Source organism: Rhincodon typus, chromosome 7 (assembly GCF_021869965.1).
Source record: "Rhincodon typus isolate 14 chromosome 7, sRhiTyp1.1, whole genome shotgun sequence".
Lineage (NCBI taxonomy): Eukaryota > Metazoa > Chordata > Chondrichthyes > Orectolobiformes > Rhincodontidae > Rhincodon > Rhincodon typus.
This window is the reverse complement of record NC_063338.1, coordinates 25,226,471-25,246,886: the sequence shown is the minus strand read 5'-3', so window position 1 is coordinate 25,246,886 and position 20,416 is coordinate 25,226,471. Positions and strand designations below refer to the sequence as shown.

The following is a 20,416-nucleotide window of genomic DNA, read 5'->3' as shown; positions in this document are numbered from 1 at the left end:
GGTCGGATTGCAGATGGCGGAAGTGTCGGAGGATGATGCGTTGGATCCGGAGGTTGGTGGGGTGGTACGTGAGGACGAGGGGGATTCTTTTTTGGTTTTTATTGCGTGGACGGGGTGTGAGGGATGAGGTGCGGGAGATGTGGGAGACACGGTTGAGGGCGTTCTCGACCACCGAGGAGGGGAAGTTACGGTCCTTGAAAAACGAGGACAACTGAGATGTACGGGAGTGGAATGCCTCATCCTGGGAGCAGATGCGGCGGAGGCGAAGGAATTGGGAATAGGGGATAGCATTTTTGCAGGAGGGTGGTTGGGAGGAGGAGTATTCTAGGTAGCTGTGGGAGTCGGTGGGCTTGAAATGAATATCGGTTTCTAGGTGGTTGCCCGATATGGAGACAGAGAGGTCCAGGAAGGGGAGAGAGGTGTTAGAGATGGTCCAGGTAAACTTAAGGTTGGGGTGGAAGGTGTTAGTGAAGTGGATGAACTGTTCGAGCTCCTCGTGGGAGCACGAGGCGGCGCCGATACAGTCATCAATGTAACGGAGGAAGAGGTGGGGTTTAGGGCCGGTGTAGGTACGGAAGAGGGATTGTTCCACGTAACCTACAAAGAGGCAGGCGTAGCTTGGGCCCATGCGGGTACCCATGGCTACCCCCTTTGTCTGTAGGAAGTGGGAGGAATTGAAGGAGAAGTTGTTGAGTGTGAGGACGAGTTCGGCTAAGCGGATGAGGGTATCCGTGGAGGGGGACTGGTCGGGCCTGCGGTGTCACGGACATAGGTAGGGAGTTCCTGGACCAAGGGGGAGAAAATGGAGTCTCGATAGTTGGAGATCAGTTTGGTGGGGCAGGAGCAGGCGGAGACAATGGGTCGACCAGGGCATTCAGGTTTGTGGATTTTGGGAAGGAGATAGAAGCGGGCAGTGCGAGTTTGGGGAACGATGAGGTTGGAGGCCGTGGGTGGGAGGTCACCTGAGGTGATGAGGTTGTGGATGGTTTGCGAGATGATGGTTTGGTGCTCAGGGGTGGGGTCATGATCAAGGGGGCGGTAGGAGGAGGTGTCGGATTTTGATTTTGTAAAGTTTCACTTTGTCAGTTGGAGAGAATTCCACACTTGCATTGAGAAACTTTGTGTGAACTGAAGAGAGAGACAAGGATTTCAGGATTGTTTTCTGTTTTAATGTACATTGAAAACAGCCAAGTGACAACATGCGATAGAATGTGCAGAACAGCCCAAAGATACACACACTGTGGTTTTTCCCTGCTTTTTACTGTTCACTTCAAAATTGTTTTCTTCTCAGCGGCCCCATATTTTAACATCTGTGATACAGTACATGCAAAGAAAGAGCGTGCATTTCGAGATAGTAGGAACTGCAGATGCTGGAGAATCCGAGACAACAAGGTGCAGGGCTGGATGAACACAGCAGGCCAAGCAGCATCATAGGAGCAGAAAGGCTGACGTTTCGGGCCTAGACCCTTCATCAGAGAAGGGCGTTCTGAAATAAACAGGGAGAGAGTGGGAGGCGGATAGAAGATGGATAGGGGAGAGGATAGGTGGAGAGGAAACAAACAGGTCGAAGAGGCGGGGATGGAGCCAGTAAAAGTGAGTGTAGGTGGGGAGTTCGGGAGGGGATAGGTCAGTCCAGGGAGGACGGACAGGTCAAGGGGGCGGGATGAGGTTAGTCGGTAGGAGATGGGGGTGCGGCTTGAGGTGGGAGGATGGGATAGGTGGGAGGAAGAACAGGTTAGGGAGGCACCCCACCAACCTCCAGATCCAACGCATCATCCTCCGACACTTCCGCCATCTGCAATCCGACCCCACCACCAAAGACATCTTTCCCTCCCCACCCTTATCTGCTTTCCGGAGGGACAACTCTCTCCGTGACTCCCTTGTCCGCTCCACACTCCCCTCCAGCTCCACCACACCCGGCACTTTTCCCTGCAACCGCAGGAAGTGCTACACCTGCCCCCATACCTCCTCCCTCACCCCCATCCCAGGCCCCAAGAAGACTTTCCACATCAAGCAGATGTTCACCTGCACATCTGCCAATGTGGTATACTGCATCCGCTGTACCCGGTGTGGCTTCCTCTACATCGGGGAAACCAAGCGGAGGCTCGGGGACCGCTTTGCAGAACACCTACGCTCGGTTCGCAATAAACAACTGCACCTCCCAGTCGCGAACCATTTCAACTCCCCCTCCCATTCCTCAGACGACATGTCCATCCTGGGCCTCCTGCAGTGCCACAACGATGCCACCCGAAGGTTGCAGGAACAGCAACTCATATTCCGCTTGGGAACCCTGCAGCCCAATGGTATCAATGTGGATTTCACAAGTTTCAAAATCTCCCCTCCCCCTACCGCATCCCAAAACCAGTCCAGCTCGTCCCTGCCTCCCTAACCTGTTCTTCCTCCCACCTATCCCCTCCTCCCACCTCAAGCCGCACCTCCATCTCCTACCGACCAACCTCATCCCGCCCCCTTGACCTGTCCGTCCTCCCTGGACTGACCTATCCCCTTCCTAACTCCCTACCTACACTCACCTTTACTGGCTCCATCCCTGCCACTTCGACCTGTTTGTTTCCTCTCCACCTATCCTCTCCTCTATCCCTCTTCTATCCGCCTCCCACTCTCTCCCCATTTATTTCAAAACCCCCTTCCCCTCCCCCTTTTCTGATGAAGAGTCTAGGCCCGAAACGTCAGCCTCTCTGCTCCTATGATGCTGCTTGGCCTGCTGTGTTCATCCAGCCCTGCACCTTGTTGTCTCGGATTCTCCAGCATCTGCAGTTCCTACTATCTCTAATATAATTACTTGTTAGTCTAATGATATAAAACAACAGACTGCATCCGAGTGCAGCAGACCTGGACAACATGACTACCCACAAAACACAAGTGAATGCACATTCTACACCAACTTTCCCACTCAGCTGTGTGGCTGCACGCTCCAATGTTCTGTGCATGACATTTGAAATTGGCACATCAATCACAGCATTAGCTTTCAGTTCCAGAAGTTGCTGCTGTGCATGGACATCAGAGGCCCACACAGCTGAAAGAAAATTTGAGGGAATGCTGCTCTCCACCTGGATCTGTACTTGATGGAGTTCAGAAGGATGAGGGGTGGATCTGATTGATACTTGCCGAGAGGCCTGGATAGATTGGACGTGGAGATGGTGTTTCCAATAGTGGGAGAGACTAGGACCTAAGGACACAGCCTCAGAGCGAAGGAGCAACCTTTTAGAAAGGAGAATGAGGTGGGATTTTTTCAGCCAGAGGGTGGTGAATCTGTGGAACTCACTGCCACACAGGACTGTGAAAGCCAAGTCATTGAGTGTGTTTAAGGCAGAGATAGATAGGTTCTTGAATACTAAGGGGATCAAGGGTTTCAAGGAGAATGGGGTTGAGAAACTTATTAGGTTTAACAACTCCAAGAATATATTTAAGCACCTGCTATCTTTGACATATGATCACGAACAGAAGTTTATTTTTAGAAAGCATGATTAAGTACTTGAGAGCTTGTATGAGTTTTGAATGAGCTTTCATGAATGAGAGTTTTTTTTAAAAATATAAGTATAGTGATGGGTGTAATGAATATTTAGAAGTTTTCTTCATCTCAACATAGCTCCTGATATCTGTCCGTGGTGGATACTGGGTGAGTTGGCATGGAGGATGCAAGGGTAGATTAGGCAGCTTTGTATGAAGTACAAGTCAAGACCAAGATTCCCATTGTGTACTAGTTTCATCCCATTGTGTACTAGTTTCAACATCATTGACTCTTAACGGCACTTGATGGATAGGAAACACATTTTTCACCAGTTCCTGGCAGGCAAAAGAGCAGATCTTTTTCTTTGCCCTAACCATAATTTGGATTGTTTTCTAGCAAATTTCTGGCATTGTGCTCTCTCCAATCTAGAAAAAGTACAGCGTGATACTATCACATAGATGCACTAGAGTTGTTTTCACACTCTATTTATTTTTGGTATAAAAGGGGCTAACTGAAACAATGAGGATGGAGGGAATTCCGAAAACATTTTAATTTATGGAAGGGCATTTAAAACTCTTTTAAATGACAGTTTCCATTTGATTCCACATTATACCACAACAGAAGACAGACAGGCGGTGTGGCAGCCAGAATGCCTCCTAAAAAAATACTGGGATAATGGACAGGACTGAAAGAGACTGTGGAGACAAGGAGGTAGCAAGAAGAATCGCTTTCGCTCACCATGACTTTTCTTTTGTTATGATCCACACAGCAGAGAGGAGATGTTAAACCTTTCCCAAAACTGGTGAGTTTTACGCTCTTTATTTTGGAATTGTGTCCTCTAAAGCAACAAGCAGGAGACAACCCAACCACTGCCTCAAACGTAGGCTGCAACTTGACATGGAATGTTGTCCATGGGCAAACATACAGATAGAATTACTTGGGAGACTGAATTCCATTCTTTGCAATTGAGGATGATTTTCTTGAATAGGAGCTAACCCAAGTACCCATTTACTTCCTGCTAGCACAACTCACTGGACAGTGATCAGAATCTAGAAGTCAGGCCCTGGAACTCTGGGTGCTTGGGCCAATTCCCTTATCACCGCTACATCAATACGTGAATTAGTGTCAATCTCACTCAGTGTAAGCTTGATTAACTAAAAGCCTTTAATTGCATACTTACACAATGTTGATGCATGCTGTGGATATCACAGTTTGCAGACGGTTTCCTGGCAACAAATAGTTTTCCAGCAAAATCTTTGTACAATTTCAACAGCAGCAGAGTTTTATGGCAGGCAATCTGACTTCACCAAAACAAATTTTTTAGCTTTGCCTCATGACCAGTATGCCTTTAACAGTCATGCTCCTCATATCATCATTTGAATCATAGCATGGGATCTGAGGGCTTAAAGATGTCATAATGCATCTTGCTGTGGATCAGATGAAGTGTATTCCTCCTAATAACTTAATATTATCTCAGACACTTATTAGTCTGAAGAATGTAATATTTGTAGATAATAGTTAGTTGAAATGATGCCTGTTGGATTCTTCAATACCACAATATCTATGTTCAGTTTCTTACGTTACATGAAATAACATGTGCATTTCCACATTAAGTAAAACACTGTTGGAGGTAAAATCACACCATGATATATGAAAATTAGACTCTGCTACAGTGAGTATATAATGATTGGCGATATATGCTATATGTCATTGTGTCATTCCATGAACCTAGAAAGATGTCAGAACCTGTTGAATCAACAGTGACTAAATAAACAGACAATAATATTTTGTTCACAGCGAAGCAATAGACAATATAAATATTCTATCAAAATGTTAAATCACATTCTGTAATTTTAAGAACCACTTACATTCACACGAGGTCTTTAAATATGTTATGTCACAATGATCTCAAAGGACTTGTAATTAGAGTCAGTGACAGTCATGGTTACATTTTATTATACAGCTTGTCAATTAGGAAATGAGAGACAAAATGAGAGTTCCAATCATTGAGATTAGCCAACTCCTCACACATCAGAAGTTTGTGCAATTTATGCGCTGAATCTTTGGGAGAGCAAACTGCTGCTAAGTTATGGTTTTCGACAGAATGTCCGTCTTCTGTAGCTCCCCCCATGTACCATCACCTGACTACTGGCTTTTGGAAGCCTACAATGGCACTAAACACAATAGCACTTCACTAACTTGCAGAGGTACACCTTTACCTTGTAATCCCATTCTATATATGCTGGCATCTGCAACAATTCCACATTTAAAGACATCCAAGTACCAAGCCAGGGCTCTGGAATCAGTTTCAACACCTCACTTATTTCACCACATTTCTGTCAATGCCATATGTAGGAACAAGATAGAGAACATGTTATAAACCTCATATGCATCACGAAGTTTTGTGAAAAGGCCATTTAAGCAGCAGTACCTAAACTGAGAAGTGGACCAACCACATTCAAATGTCTAACTAAGTGACTCAATCTAACCATCATTTGGGACTGCCTGGCATATTTATGACTGCTGATGGGTCAGAGTAATTGTGACCTGTACAGATTATATTCTAGACAATTCTTGTTGAATTTTTACTACCTATTTTACAAAATCCACTTTTACTTAATTTTAGCTGCATTCAATTACTCAGTCTTAGGTTACCATTACTGCATTTCCTCTTTGTCCAAATGTAGGAAATACATAATCATGTCAATGATCAATTTTTGAATCCATAATAAAACGAGACCATAAATATTTTATTCATAAACAGGTTATCAACATAAAAATGCACAGAAGTCACTGATCACACAGTAACATGTAACATTTAAGTATTACTAATATAGCATCATAGAATCTTACAGTTCAGAAGGAGGCCATTCAACCCATCGTTTCTGTCTACCCAGCTAGTCCCATTTGCTAGCCTTATCTCTGTAGCCGTCTGAACAAATAAATGAAACCAAAGGAATATTATGTTTTTATAGCCTCTTAAAAGTGTCATTTATTCTTGGATCAATGGATGACATGCTGAGCGGAAGCCACTAATAGCTTTTGAATGACAGCTAAGCATTCATAATGGTTACAGTAATAACAAAAACTTCGACCTACATTGCCTGAAACTGATGCAACAGATTAGTCTAGTATTTAAATTTCAAAGCAGAATGCCTGTCAAGCAATGAAGGGTAGCAGGTGCAGAAAGCTTTTTCAACTTTCAGGAACAGTTTTTTTCTATACAGCCAGATATGTCAGTCGAATTAAATAGTTGCACAAAATATATCAGCAGAGGCCAGCAGCACTTTTTTCAAAATATTTTCAATTCATTATGGCACTTATGGTAATTGCAACAGTACTGTATTGTGTGAATATAATTGTGCAAAGCTGATTAAAGAGGTCAACTTATCCTTACAGGAGGTATCTCTACAATGAATCACTTTATTAAAAACACATCTGCATTACAACAGCACCTAACAATGACTTTTGAAGGTGTCAAAACATTTTAAAAACTTGCCTGTCAGGTCAGCAAAATACCCTCGTGTTCACATTTTCCCCATTGTTATGGGCCAGACCAAACCTTCTCAAAATATGTTAAGAAGATAGCCTAGACCCCAACTTTTTCTTATTTTAGAAGGCACATGTAACACATTGTGTTCCGAATGCAATTTGATTGGTCAAACTACCAAGCTTGAAACAAAACACACTTTATTCATAGATTAAAGTTAAAATTCAACAGAAGAAAGAATAATTGGAATAACTTAACTCTATTGGAACATTTAACAGACTAAAGTATTAACTACAAAACAACTGTTCCAATATAGTAACATCCCATAAACACACCCTTGGCAAAGGCAAAAATCAGTAAAACAGACTGTCTCGCATGCAATTCTAGCAGCAGGAAGAGAACCCAAGCTTTTAGCTATAACAAAGAGAGAGAGATAAGACAGCTTTCACCATCCCAACAGCTACTGAAAGTTAAACTAAAGTCCTGATTCTGTGAGAGTGCGACCCTACCCATCCAGGCTGCTTCTATTGTTCCCACTTAAAAAAAAACAAGGCCTCATAAGCTGATTACTTTATTAAACAGAGTGCTTTTGCACCTCTGCCTCAACCTCTCTTCATTAGAAAACCAGGACAAAATATACCACTTAAAGCCACAGTATAACCACACCATGGAGGCACCTTTCTTTCTCTAGAACTTACAAAACCAAGACCAGTACATGGAATTTGAATGGCAGTGCAGACTCCATGGGCTGAATGGCCTATTGCTGCCTCCACATCTTATGATCATATAGCGTGTGGGAGGAAACACAACTTTCCAGTGGTCTTCACAATAGAGGCCCTGATCTCAGAAGAGATACACTGAATGTATTTTTCATCCAATGCATTTCTGACCACCAATAAAATGGTAAATAGCTTTGGAAAGGCTCAGCAATTTTTTTTTTCCACTGGGAAAATAAGTTCAGTGTTTCACAAGCCAATGAGAAATCAAAATCTAGCCCCATGAAGATATTCTTAATGTCTTCTTGCTATTGCATCACACCGAAGTCAATAAACATTCCAGTTAGCAAGGATTTTGTTGAATACAGTTGCGCAATTTCTCTTTCAGTTTTTGTAAATGTTCTGCTCTGTTCTGCTTTCCTATGGTACTTAAGTACTGTGGTACTTAATAAGGTACAGCGACAAGTGTGTTGTCTAATTACTCATCTGAATGACTGTTTTGGATGGTGTCTATTAGTAGACTTCTCAGCTATAGATGACATCAGATGCAAAGCATAATGTTTCCATCCCAAATATGCATATATACTTCCCAGTATGGATCATTCGATAGTGGACAGATCATCCACTGGATTTTTTTCTCCTCCTTAGTACAAGACATTGATGTCATCTGCAGTGCTCCTATGGTCTCCTGGATGAGCTCATATATCTCTATAGAGAGACTGGAATTTCAGTCTGCCAATACCTTTTTTTTTCGCACGGCTTAGTGACAACCCCCCGTTGTACATTTAATCAGCAGGTTTCATTTAGCAATTTTTCAGTTAATAGCTATCATATTGGTTTATCATCTTACTCCACTACTGTGTTTTCTCCATAATGAAAAAAATTACAGCCTGTGATAGGAGTATGTTATGCAGAATGTATTATGATTAATTACATTTTATTAGTATGACGACCCTTAGGGAAGTGACTTCCTGATTAAACTTGAAAGCTTCCTATAAGTTACTGGCACTCATCAGTCTACGGAGACATATATCCACTAATTACGTAGTTCTGAACTATTGCTATAATCATGCAGTAGTGCCTGTCAAGTTAACAGAACTGGCTCAGTAAATTGTTGCAGCATATTTGTTTTTATACTGCGGACTTGAAACGTTAACTCTGTTTTTCTTTCCATAGATGCTCCCTGACCTGAGTTTCTCAGCATATTTTGTTTTTATTTCAGATCTCCAGCATTCACAATACTTAGCTTTTAATTAAAAGAGATGATACTATTCATCCTTGCAGAGTGCAGGAGGTCATGTATTTCATGAGGCACTGTTCATGAGGGGCACCAACACTGACCTGAGCTGCAATCTTGGGCCCAGGCCAGATGAGCTTGATGGGATGGTCTCCTGGTGCCAGGAAGAGGACATTGCCTCTGTCCCTGATTCCATCCAATAGTTCTTGTACTGAAGTATCACTGGATCAGGGCATTAGTTTCTGCTCTTTATGACCCGCAGTAACAAAATACGGGTAGCTCAGGCAGGAGTGCCAGAGACCCTGGAGAAGATCACAGAGCCCATCCATGTTTCTCAGAGGGCAAAGGTAGATGGCTAGTTTTCAGAGATCACCTCATACCTGAATAGCCCCTCAATTGGCCTCACATAGCATCCAAACACTTGCAGAAAAATTGTTACTTACTCCTCCTCTCCCTTCCCCAACTTTGGGTGCTACCTTGTCATTGTGGAAAGTGTTCTCCCATACTTGATTGGAAATTGTGAGCTTTAGAATGTGCATCCACTATAGTGAGTTGCAGTGTGACCTAGGATATCTCCACCACACACCCTATTCTTCACCTCCCCCAAGGTATCACAACTTTTCTACCAGATCCCATCCTATTAAAATGCCCCTGACTGTAAGCATTCCCTCACCTAGCCAATAGAATCCCCAGCAGCCTGCAGCTTCAACAACACCTGGATAGACACTAGAAATCCTCAGTTTTCGATACCACCACCACACCTCCTTATCCACCGCCCCACTGAATGATTGCAGAACATCTCCAATTGACTGACCAACAAAGGGAGGACTGACTGTGGCCCAATCCCCAGAAGTGAAATAGATCAACAGCCTGACTGACTCTGAGACAGACATGAATCTACCCTTTTCCCCCACTAACCACTGCCCTATTCTCACTCTGCCACTACCATGTACTTCATGTATATACAGCCATGTTTGCTGCATACACTGCAGGTACTTGCACCATCTGTTTTGTTACTATTGGACCGTACCCTTTAGGAACATGCAGCTCCACACCGTTTCTCACTGACGTTTTACTGTTCCTTTCAGCCACAAGATGCCTCCTGTGCTGTTGTCATTCTGAGACATTGGCTTCTGGCTGACCCTATGGCTGAGGCTGTGACTCTGAAACAGAAGCTGACACACTGTCATTCTCCAGTTGGGTTCAGCAATGGGTCAAGGATGTTTCCTGCCTTGGTTCCCATTTGCAGACCTACTGCAGTTATACAACTTTCACTGAAAGTTAGGACAATGAACATTGAGAACATTTTGCATAAGACAGCCAAAGCTATGTACTCTCAGACAGGAGGCAGGAGCCCGGAGCCCAAGTTGTTAGTTATACGCTTGCTATATGCTGCTAAGTTTCTTTAACATTGCGTATCTCAACTGGGCAGAAATGAATTGTGAAGGCAAACTTAATTCCAGCAGGTTGTGTAATTAATAAGATACAAATGCGTGCAGAGAAGCTTTTTATTACCTGGTGAGGAAATGACTTTGTCAACTGAAGAGTGAGGGCTTAATGTACAACTGTCCAACTGGGAGTAGAACTCAGCAGAGTGTTCAACACAAGGATTTGACTGTAATGAACCTTAAGATGTCTGCCTACAGCGTGTGTCCCTCATGGTAGAGATCACATGACTACTGCAGACTAGAACAGATATTTGTACGTGGTTGCATGTTGATCCAAACAGCTAGTGTTTCTCTTGATGGAGAGAATCTGATTAAAGAACTCTCACTTGATTAACTCTTGGCACCTGCCATTACCTCTGGAAGTGGAAGATTGTGCCCTTGGTATTGAAAACTGCCATATGGTTTTCCCCTGAACCTGATTTGCTAGGCTAGCTTGTGAGCCCAAAGATGCAGTTTTTCCAGTAGGATAGAGCTGTCAGTCGAATCCTTGCACAAATGAAACATAAACCCGCAGCCAAAGTGTTATTCCATCTACTGACACAAATTGTAAAAGCTGAACAGTATTTGAAGCTGTTTTCTAAAACCTGCATGAAAATCAACCTCCAACTATTAGTGTAATCAATGCCACTGAGGCCAGTGCATTCTACCTTTGATGTGCAGCGACATTCTGCCTGCTCCTCTGCTACTGACCTGAATTTAACAATCGGCACTGCGCAAGAAATACAGTATTTGAGGAAGTATAAAATTTGGATAAAGAAGAAAGGAAAATGCATGAGGACGTTTCCTATGATTTGCACTTGTCAATTATTTTTGTAGGTAAATTGAATGCTGCTTCAAAGGTTTGACTGTAACAAATGTTTGGCTTTGTAACCTATGGCACTAATGTTGAAAGGCCAAAGCACATGAAACTATTATTATTTGATCACCTTACATTGTATTCAAACAACTATGAATTAGAGCCATGTGGAAAATTGATTCATAATGTCCACAAACTCAGACGTTAGCCACTAATGTTGCTCCTCGACATCCATTTTAAGCTTATGCCTCTGTGAAGCATTTTGCGATATCTCCTTGGTATTGAAGGTTACTAATAAAATGCAAGATCAAAATGTAACCAAACTCTGTATAAACATAGCACTCAGCACTTTGATTTTAAGAGATGTGTTCACTTTAATGGGAAATGTGAACACGTTGCAAGGTTGCAACACATCAAAGCATTCAGATGCACTAAACTAGGAAACAGATTGCCACCCTGCTACCACCACCAACACTTTCCCTCTCATCTACTGCTTACTGCATGCGCTGACTTATTTTGGAATACAACCATACAAACTGACTGTCCTCCAGTATCTCAGCCAAAACGTATTGCTCCTATGCAGAACAGAACATGTGTTAAGGCGATATTGGGTCTAAGGGAAAACATGATTGAGCCAGTTACCATTTTCGTCCAATATCCACAAGTTTATTTTGTTTTGGGTCACTACAGTCAGCCAACAATGGAATTATGTTCACCATATGGTATTACACTGATCATTACTCACAGATCCTCTGTTCCAGAAGAGGACCTGTGGGATATGATGATCAGCTTTAAAACACGTCTCTTACTGTACTACTTAATGAGGAATTTTATCATGGATTAAACTTAGTTGCAAGCCAAGCAATGACTAAACTAGAAAAATTAACGACATCAATAATAAATGTTTGCCGATGCCAACTGCTTTTGCACCTGCATTATGGTCACATAGGAACAGGAGTAGGACCTACAGCAACCTGAGCTTGTTACACTATTCAATTACACTATGACTAATCTGTATTTCGTTCATATTTACTTGCCTTTGTTCCACATCCCTTGACATCTAACCAAACAAAAATCACTTGATTCTTCTGCATTCATAGCCTTTCGAGGGGAGAAAGATTTCCATGCACTGGGGTCAGGATATCAGTGAGAGAGGTGGGTGAGGATTTTGAAGGGGATGAGAAGAGAGATGTGCTGGGTTCATGATGCTAAGGAAGTCACTACCACCTGACCTTGCCCCACACCAGCTGCAGGATGTCTTGTATCGGGTGGGCTTGCCCCAGCCAAGGGTTAAATACCAGAGGGGTCAGAATGAGGTCCTTACGTTGCTATGAAATTGGCTACTTGAAAGGGTAGCATTCGGTCTAAAGACAAGTGAGACACCTGACAGCTTCATCAAACATTGTAAAATTATAGGCAGGTTCGGGACGTGTGAGCAGCACGGAGGCAATCAGCTGGATTTTTAGATGTCCGGCCTTCAAAGTTGCTGATGGGGAACATAAAATCCAGCCTATTGTGTGAACGTGCGCTTCCTGATTTCACCTGTAAATGGCTTAGTAGCAATTTTAAGGTTACTTAGTTCCCTTAATTCTCTCACCAGAGGACATTGTATGTAAATACTTTGTCAAATCACTTTGAAAAGAGAAAAGGCAGACTTGCATTTTTTACATTGTTGATCACAATTGCTGGACATCACAAAATGCTTTACAGTAATTGATATGCTTTTTGATGTGATGAAGGAAACATGGCAGATAATTTTGCACGGCAAAGTCCCACAAACAGTGATAATGCTCAGTTGCTCTGTGATGCCGATTGAGGGAATAAATATTGTATAGGTCACTGGGGGATAACGTCCCTGCCTTTCTTCAAAACGGTGACTGACATCCACCAGCACAGGCAGACGGGGCCTTGATTTAACATCTCATTCTGCGACAGTGAAGCACTCCCTCAGCACTGCAATGGAGTGTCAGCCTTGATTTCTCTGCTCAAACCCTGGACAGGGCCTTGAACCTGGAACCATGTGATTCAAAGGTGAGGCTCACTACCAACTGAGCCATGGTTGCCATTTAAATGATTCGAACTCGATCACTCAAGATGTTTAAAACATGAATTCCAGGGTAGAGTTTGACAATAGAGATAACAAGGTGTAGAGCTGGATGAACACAGCAGGCCAGGCAGCATCAGAGGAGCAGGGAGGCTGACGTTTCAGGTCTGGACCCTTCTTCAGAAATGGGGGAGGGGAAGGGGACTCTGAAATAAATAGATAGTGGGGGGAGGCGATGATGGAAGGTGGATAAAGGAGCAGATAGGTGGAGAGAAGACGGACAGGTCAAGGAGGCGGGGATGGAGCCAGTAAAGGTGAGTGTAGGTAGGGAGTTAGAATGGGGGTTGGTCAGTCAAGGGAAGACAGACAGGTCAAGGAGGCGGGGATGAGGCTAGTAGGTAGGAAGTGGGGGTGGGGTTTGGTCCGTGAGGTTGGAGAAGCAGATAGGTGGGAGAAAAGAAGGACAGTTCAAGGATGCAGGGACGAGATGGGCTGGTTTTGGGATGTGGTTGGGGGCGGGGAGATTTTGAAGCTTGTGAAGTCCACATTGAGACCATTGGGCTGCAGGGTTCCCAAGCGAAATATGAGGTGCTGTTCCTGCAGCCTTCGGGTGGCATTGTTGTGGCACTGGATGAGGCCTAGGATGGACATGTCTTGCAAGAAGTAGGAGGTGGAGTTGAAGCGGTTCGCGACTGGGAGGTGCAGTCATTTGTCACAAACCGAGCATAGGTGTTCCACAAAACAGTTTCCAAGCCTCCGCTTGGTTTCCCTGATGTACAGGAGGCCACATCAGGAACAGCGGATACAATATACCACATTAGCAGATGTGCAGGTGAACATCTGCTTAATGTGGAAGGTTTTCTTGGGGCCTCGAATGGAGGTGAGGGGGGAGGTGTAGGGGCAGGTGTAGCACTTCCTGCGGTTGCAGGGAAAAGTGCCAGGGGTGGTGGGGCTAGTGAGGAGTGTGGAGCGGATGAGGGAGTCACGGAGGGAGTGGTCCCTCCAGAAGGCAGATAAGGGTGGGGAGGGAAAAATGTCTTTGGTAGTGGGGTCAGATTGCAGGTGGTGGAAGTGGCGGAGGATGATGCATTGAATCTGGAGGTTGGTGGGGCGATACGTGAGGACGAGGGGAATTCTGTCTTTGTAGTTATTGTGGAGAGGGGGTGTGAGGGATGAGTTGTGGGAAACCGCGAGAGATGCGGTTGAGGGCGTTTTTGACCACTGTGGAGGGGAAATTGCGGTCCTTGAAAAACAAGGACATCTGGGATGTCCGGGAGTGGAATGCCTCATCTCGGGAGCAGATGCGGCGGAGGTGAAGGAATTGGGAATAGGAGATGGCATTCTTGCAGGAAGGTGGGTGAGAGGAGGTGTATTCTAGGTAGCTGTGGGAGTCGGTAGGCTTGAAATCCTATCCGCTCCTCCCACCTCACTGACCAACCCCCACCCCAACTTCCTACCTACGAGCCTCATCCCCGCCTCCTTGACCCATCTGTCTTCTCTCCGCCTACCTGCTCCTTTATCCACCTTCTATCATTGTCTCCCCCAATCTCCCTATTTATTTTGGAATCCCCTTCCCCTCTCCCATTTCTGAAGAAGGGTCCAGACCCGAAACGTCAGCTTTCCTGCCCTCTGATGCTGCCTGGCCTGCTGTGTTCATCCAGGTCTACACCTTGTTATCTCAGATTCTCCAGCATCGGCAGTCCCTACTACCTCTGATAGAGTTTGACAATAGTGTGTTTTAATTTCTTTCCTTGGTTTCCTCGTGTTGTAGAGAGCAGTCTCTCTCTCTCATGGACTGCATGATCTACATGCTTCTAGACCTTTATTAATAACACTTTGGCCAGACTGAGTTAGGAACGTTTCTCTTTCCTTTCAGTTTTACTTTCTAGTTAAGAACTTGCTATTTGTTGTAGCACCATATACTGCTGCAACATATTCCATCACACTGCTGTTGAGCTGCATACAATTTTGTCAAATCATAATAGGAGACCGACATCCAGGCAGTGAAGTACGTGCCGTGAAAAGCAACTAAGTTGAAAGATAGGATTAGGCACAAGCAAAAATTCAAATACCAACTCAGAAATGGTCTTTATACAAGGCAAGATCCCAAACTGCAAATGCTAATACAAGGAACATTATTACAGATTCTACAATAATTCTTTAACAGAAAAAAGGCAAGTAAACAGTGGTAATGTTCCAACTTCTGGGCCAGAAGATTCAAGTCCTGCCTCAGGATGGTTATAAAGGCGAGTCATAACATGTCCAAACAGGTTGATTAACAACAAGAGGAGGGTCTTGTGGTACAATGACAGTGACTCCACTTCTTAAAAAGGGGTGGCATGATGGCTCAGTAGTTAGCACTGCTGCCTCACAGCGCCAGGGACCCAGGTTTGATTCCAGCCTCGGGCGACTGTATGTGTGGAGTTTGCACATCTGGGTGCTCCAGTTTTCTCCCACAGTCCACAGATGTGGGCGTTAGGTGGATTGGCCATGGGAAATGCAGGGTTACAGGGAGAGGATAGGGAGATGGGTTTGGGTGGGATGCTCTTCAGAGGGGCAGTGTAGACTTGTTGGGCTGAATGGCCTGTTTCCACATGAGGGACTCTATGATTCTATGAAGTGTAAAAATGACAATTCAGATTTTGCAACTCTATGCAGAATTCAATAAACGTATAATGGACTGTTGAGGTAGGCCATAAGGGGTTAACTGTATCCACAAATTTAGGAGAGATTTTGTTATAATCTGGAGAAAAATGTACGAAAGGGGTACATCAATATTGAAAAATATCATACCTTGAGACAGAGTGATTTTTAAAACATTCATTACATTCCAATGACAGGTTACCAAGGGTATCTAGTTGCTCAGTAAGTAATTTTGACAACAATTTTTGTAACCATGAAAAACAACAAAGGCACTGTTCGTTCCCAAAAAATAAATTAAATGCAAATTAAAAGTAACCATTTGCAATTTACATATTCTCATCTGAGTAATCCTGAGCAGTGAACTATAGAACAGAAATGCATCAATAACGTTCTACAGTTAACAAACAATAATGATTTTGATTAAATATACTAATTATTTATGATTAATGTGCAGAGTGAAGTGGCTACGACAAGAAAATGAGCTTAAATGGCTTTGCATTTCTTTTAAAACTCAACCTCTCTGAGCTGTAGGTGCTTTTATTACATAGGGAGTCTGATAAGACTATTTCATTTCTGTATCAATCTCCAATTAAACATTGTGCCACAGTAGTTCAGGTTCATGGGCAAGTTTTTTTTCTGTCCTTGGGGAGGGAGAGAGTGTAGGTGAAGTGAATTATGGATGCCATAAAGCTATAGTTGCGCGTGGGGACCCAGATGGGTGTGGAATCATGAAAGAATCAGGAATATCAAGGGAAATAGTAAAGAGGGCTGAAAGTCTTAGGGGGAAGACTGAAGAAGGTTTGAGCATATGCCAGAGGAGTGAAGCTCACCTGCAGTGATGGCAGTAAAAGTGACTGGGTGGACCAACTCATGAGAAGTCTCAGCCACACATCGTCTGACTTGTTGTTATAGGTCGAAGCTTGACTGGGTCAACGAGCCTGTCCAAGCAAAGTAGCCATTTTGGCTTAAGCCAGTAAACCTGACCAGGGCGCTCAAGCAGGCTTCAGTTTAAAAGGGACTCAACTCGAAAGGCCATCTTTTGTGGTTACGTCCTCGTTCCACGCAAGCCTTTGGTGCAAAACTATAAGATCTAAACTTTATCCTTGTTGTGTTGAAAGATTAGTGACTTGATGAAGAGTGAGTTGCTGAATGCTGTAGCTACTTTTATGTTTTAAGTCTGAATGCTGGCAGACGTGTGAGAAGTGGTACCACTGTGGTGTCAGAAGTATTATATTGATATCTGCAAGGAAAGCACAGGTATTGATTGCATTAGGAACTTGATAGATGCCTTGCATCCAACCTCTCGTGTTACCTTATGCACCTAGGGTTTGATTGCATTTGTCAAAATAGCTGCCAGGGCTTTTACAATTCAGAATATGGCAGCTGATCGCTGTGAACAGGGGCATGGTTTGCCTTTTTTCTGACATTCTGTGCTATAAAAGGACAGTATGAATGGAAGTATGGCTCCATATTTCTGAGGAAGAATTCTGAGCAGAATGTCCTCTCAGAAGTGCAGAGCTCCTTTCTTTCATTGAAAAGAAGGGCCAGAGTATCAATCTGTATGAGATTCTCACTTCTTGGAAAATCCTGCCAAACAATTAGGATTTCAATAAATGAGTTGATGCGGGATCTTAGTTGGATTATGCTATGGAGATGGAACTACATGATCTGAGCAATGGCACAGTTTGTGTGGTTGGAAGCTCATTTATGGACAAATGTGAAATGTACTGTCCAACCCTAAATTATTTACCAATGGCATCAGTGGCTAGGGAGTGGAGTTAGTGGCAGGGAACAGAGTCAATGGCTCAATGTTGATAACAGCTAATGCCTTTGCAGCTAGGATGCAAATCCTTAAAAAAATTGTAACTCAGCTTTGCTGCTCTGGTGGTTTGAATGGCTCAGAATTGTACTCATATATATGAATGAAAATTGGAAATTTAATTTTGGACAGCAATGTAAATCAACATGATGCATATTTAAATTACACTGCACCTTGAAAAAGTATTATGATGCCAGTTGATATTGTAGCTGGCATTTGAATTCCTGAAAGGACTCACTAATGTTGTATTGCTTGCAACATGCTTCCCTCACGGGCTAATTATAGTAGTACGCAATGAAAATATTTCACAGCATTTTTCAAAATCTACTGGTAGTACAGACTGATGTTGATGCAAACCTACCTGGTAAATAGCACAATGCTGAGTTTCCTACCTTGCTCACAGAACTTCAGTTCCTTCACATCTGTTACTGTTGTTGAAAAGTGTTTCTCTGGGACTTTTTTACTCATACGATTATAGTTTCTTCGTTTCTTCGTTTCACCCCAAAGATTGGAACCTCCATGCATGCTCGGAATGTTGAGGATTGCAATTCCTTCCAGTGATGTGTTACTTAGGTCAAGCACAATACCATCACACTGGAAGATAGAAATCACAGTATATCATTTACTTAGTTAAACTGCTTAACCCAAACTTTCAAAGTCAGAAAGAAGGCACATAGTAAATTTCATCATAATGGTGCTTATAGATCACTTCTAGTTTTCAGGGCTAAAGGAAAATTTGCACCATTCTCAATTCACATCAACTACTAAAATAAAAGCAAAATTCTACAGATCTGAATTGAAGTACCTAAAAAAAGTTGTATTAGACTTGAAATATATTAACTCTCTTTCTCTTGCCACAGATGCTGCCTGCCAGATCTGCTGTCTTTCTCCAGTGATTTTTGTTTTTATTTCATGTCAGCCATCTGGCTCTGATCCACATAAAGACAATATCTGATCTAAACAGAAGTCAGGTGAATCCAAAACAGTTCAAAGGTTTTAGCTTAAGCGGGTACATTAGCGGAATGCAGCTGATAACAACATAACTATCCATTGTATTCCTAAATGAAAAGGTACAGTTAAAAGAGATCAGATGTCTGATATGTGCCTCAAAACGAAGAATGGAAAGTTAACATGATAAACAAAGTGATACTTTTCTTTGCACATCAGTATTCCTAGATTGAAAGAAACAAGAAATCAGGCTACCAAGTCTTCCCTGCTCACGTTGAGATTGATACGTACAAATAATAGGAAGCTACAAAATTAGAAATTGTACGTTTAAACATGACAATTAAAAAAATCTTTATTCTCTTTTCTCTAAACACAAGGCTAGTACAGAATATCTACAGCACACAGGAATCAATCAGTAATTTCACAGCATTAGTAATAAATAGCACTAAAAGGCTTTATTAAATTCCAAAGTTCAATTTTAAGAAGCAATATCCAAAGGATGATTAAATTAATTCCCATCACAAAATTACCTCAGATAAAAGATTCCAACTCAGACATTTCTGCAGACCAGTGTAACTTGGGAGACTGTGGAAGGAAGTTTGCACGGCTAAAGATTGTGCAGATTACCCCTCAGGGTTTTCTCCTGAAAGGGACCATAGATGTGTAATGTGCCGGTCCAGGTACGACATTGTTCGGGTGACAGCTCAGAACACTGAGGTATTAATAGACATTTCTCATTCATAATTACAAAATGTGTTTTGATTTAAAAAGAGGACTGTTAGAGCAAGAAACGAAAAACGTGCTGAAGGTAAACTCAGGGACTGCTTGGCAAAGTCCTGTCCCAAGTCCATGGAGGGTCTCTTCAAAAGAGTCAGGGAAGTTTTAAACAGGAAGAAACTTAACAAGAAGAGATAATGGGACAGCTGACTATCACTCCTCTTAATGGAAAGCCACCTCTTGCAGACATGTCTGTTTTACTCTCTAGGAATATACAAAAAAAGGGTTAAAAACTATTACACTAGTCTGTGTGTGCTATTGGCTGGATACCCTAGTGTATAGACTAGAGTGCTGTGTGGCCCACAGGTTTGAGAACAGCCGTTTGAAACACCTTTACACTGCATGTATAAAAAAGACACACTCTCTTAGTGCTGCCAACCAATGCAAATGGAATCAGGACAAAGCAACTTCAATCAACCTACAGAAGAAAGAATCTCAAGAACGATTGCTCAGCTGCCAATGTTAACACTACTGGTACTATCCACTGCCTTTATATCTGCTCTTCATGAACAATTCAGAGACTAACCTGTATTAGTTTTGCTTTTACCTTTTGGATTCACCTCTCATTTTTATACCGTGTTGCGTTATTATTTCCTCTCACGTTTAGCAATTAATAGACTCACTCTTTTTGTTAATTCAAGAGAGCCTGGTTACAATGGTTGCTTTTAAAATCCATCCCTGTCAAATTCACATTGTTGTGACCAAATGAGGAGTCAGGTAAACAGCGAAGATGAGCCGTTTCACTCCTCCTCACCTGGAACCTTCTAGAAACAAAACAAATCGGGGAAAGTGGTTTGCATCTGAACAACAGGAAGTGTTCTATTTCTCATCTTTTTCACAAAATTAATTCAAATTGTCCAATACAAGTTTTAAAATTCAGAGTTAGCACTAGTTGTCATCCTGCATTGTGGTGGGGCTACTTGTTAATATCTATCGTGGAAACGATTACTATCCAAACTTATGAGATAACAAGGTGTAGAGCTGGATGAACACAGCAGGCCAAGCAGCAACAGAGGAGCAGGAAAGCTG

The 20,416-nt window shown here is 42.9% G+C and overlaps 1 protein-coding gene across 5 annotated transcripts in view; it reads right to left on the bottom strand.

The window, feature by feature from the left end:
• LOC109915947 (diacylglycerol kinase beta) overlaps window positions 1–20,416 on the bottom strand; it is a 409,322-nt gene that overhangs the window by 42,961 nt on the left and 345,945 nt on the right. For all 5 annotated transcript variants that reach the window (XM_048599394.1, XM_048599389.1, XM_048599391.1 and 2 more), the window contains one exon: window positions 18,055–18,256. In XM_048599394.1, the coding sequence (XP_048455351.1) occupies window positions 18,055–18,256 (202 nt within the window). The remainder of the gene's footprint in view (window positions 1–18,054; window positions 18,257–20,416) is intronic.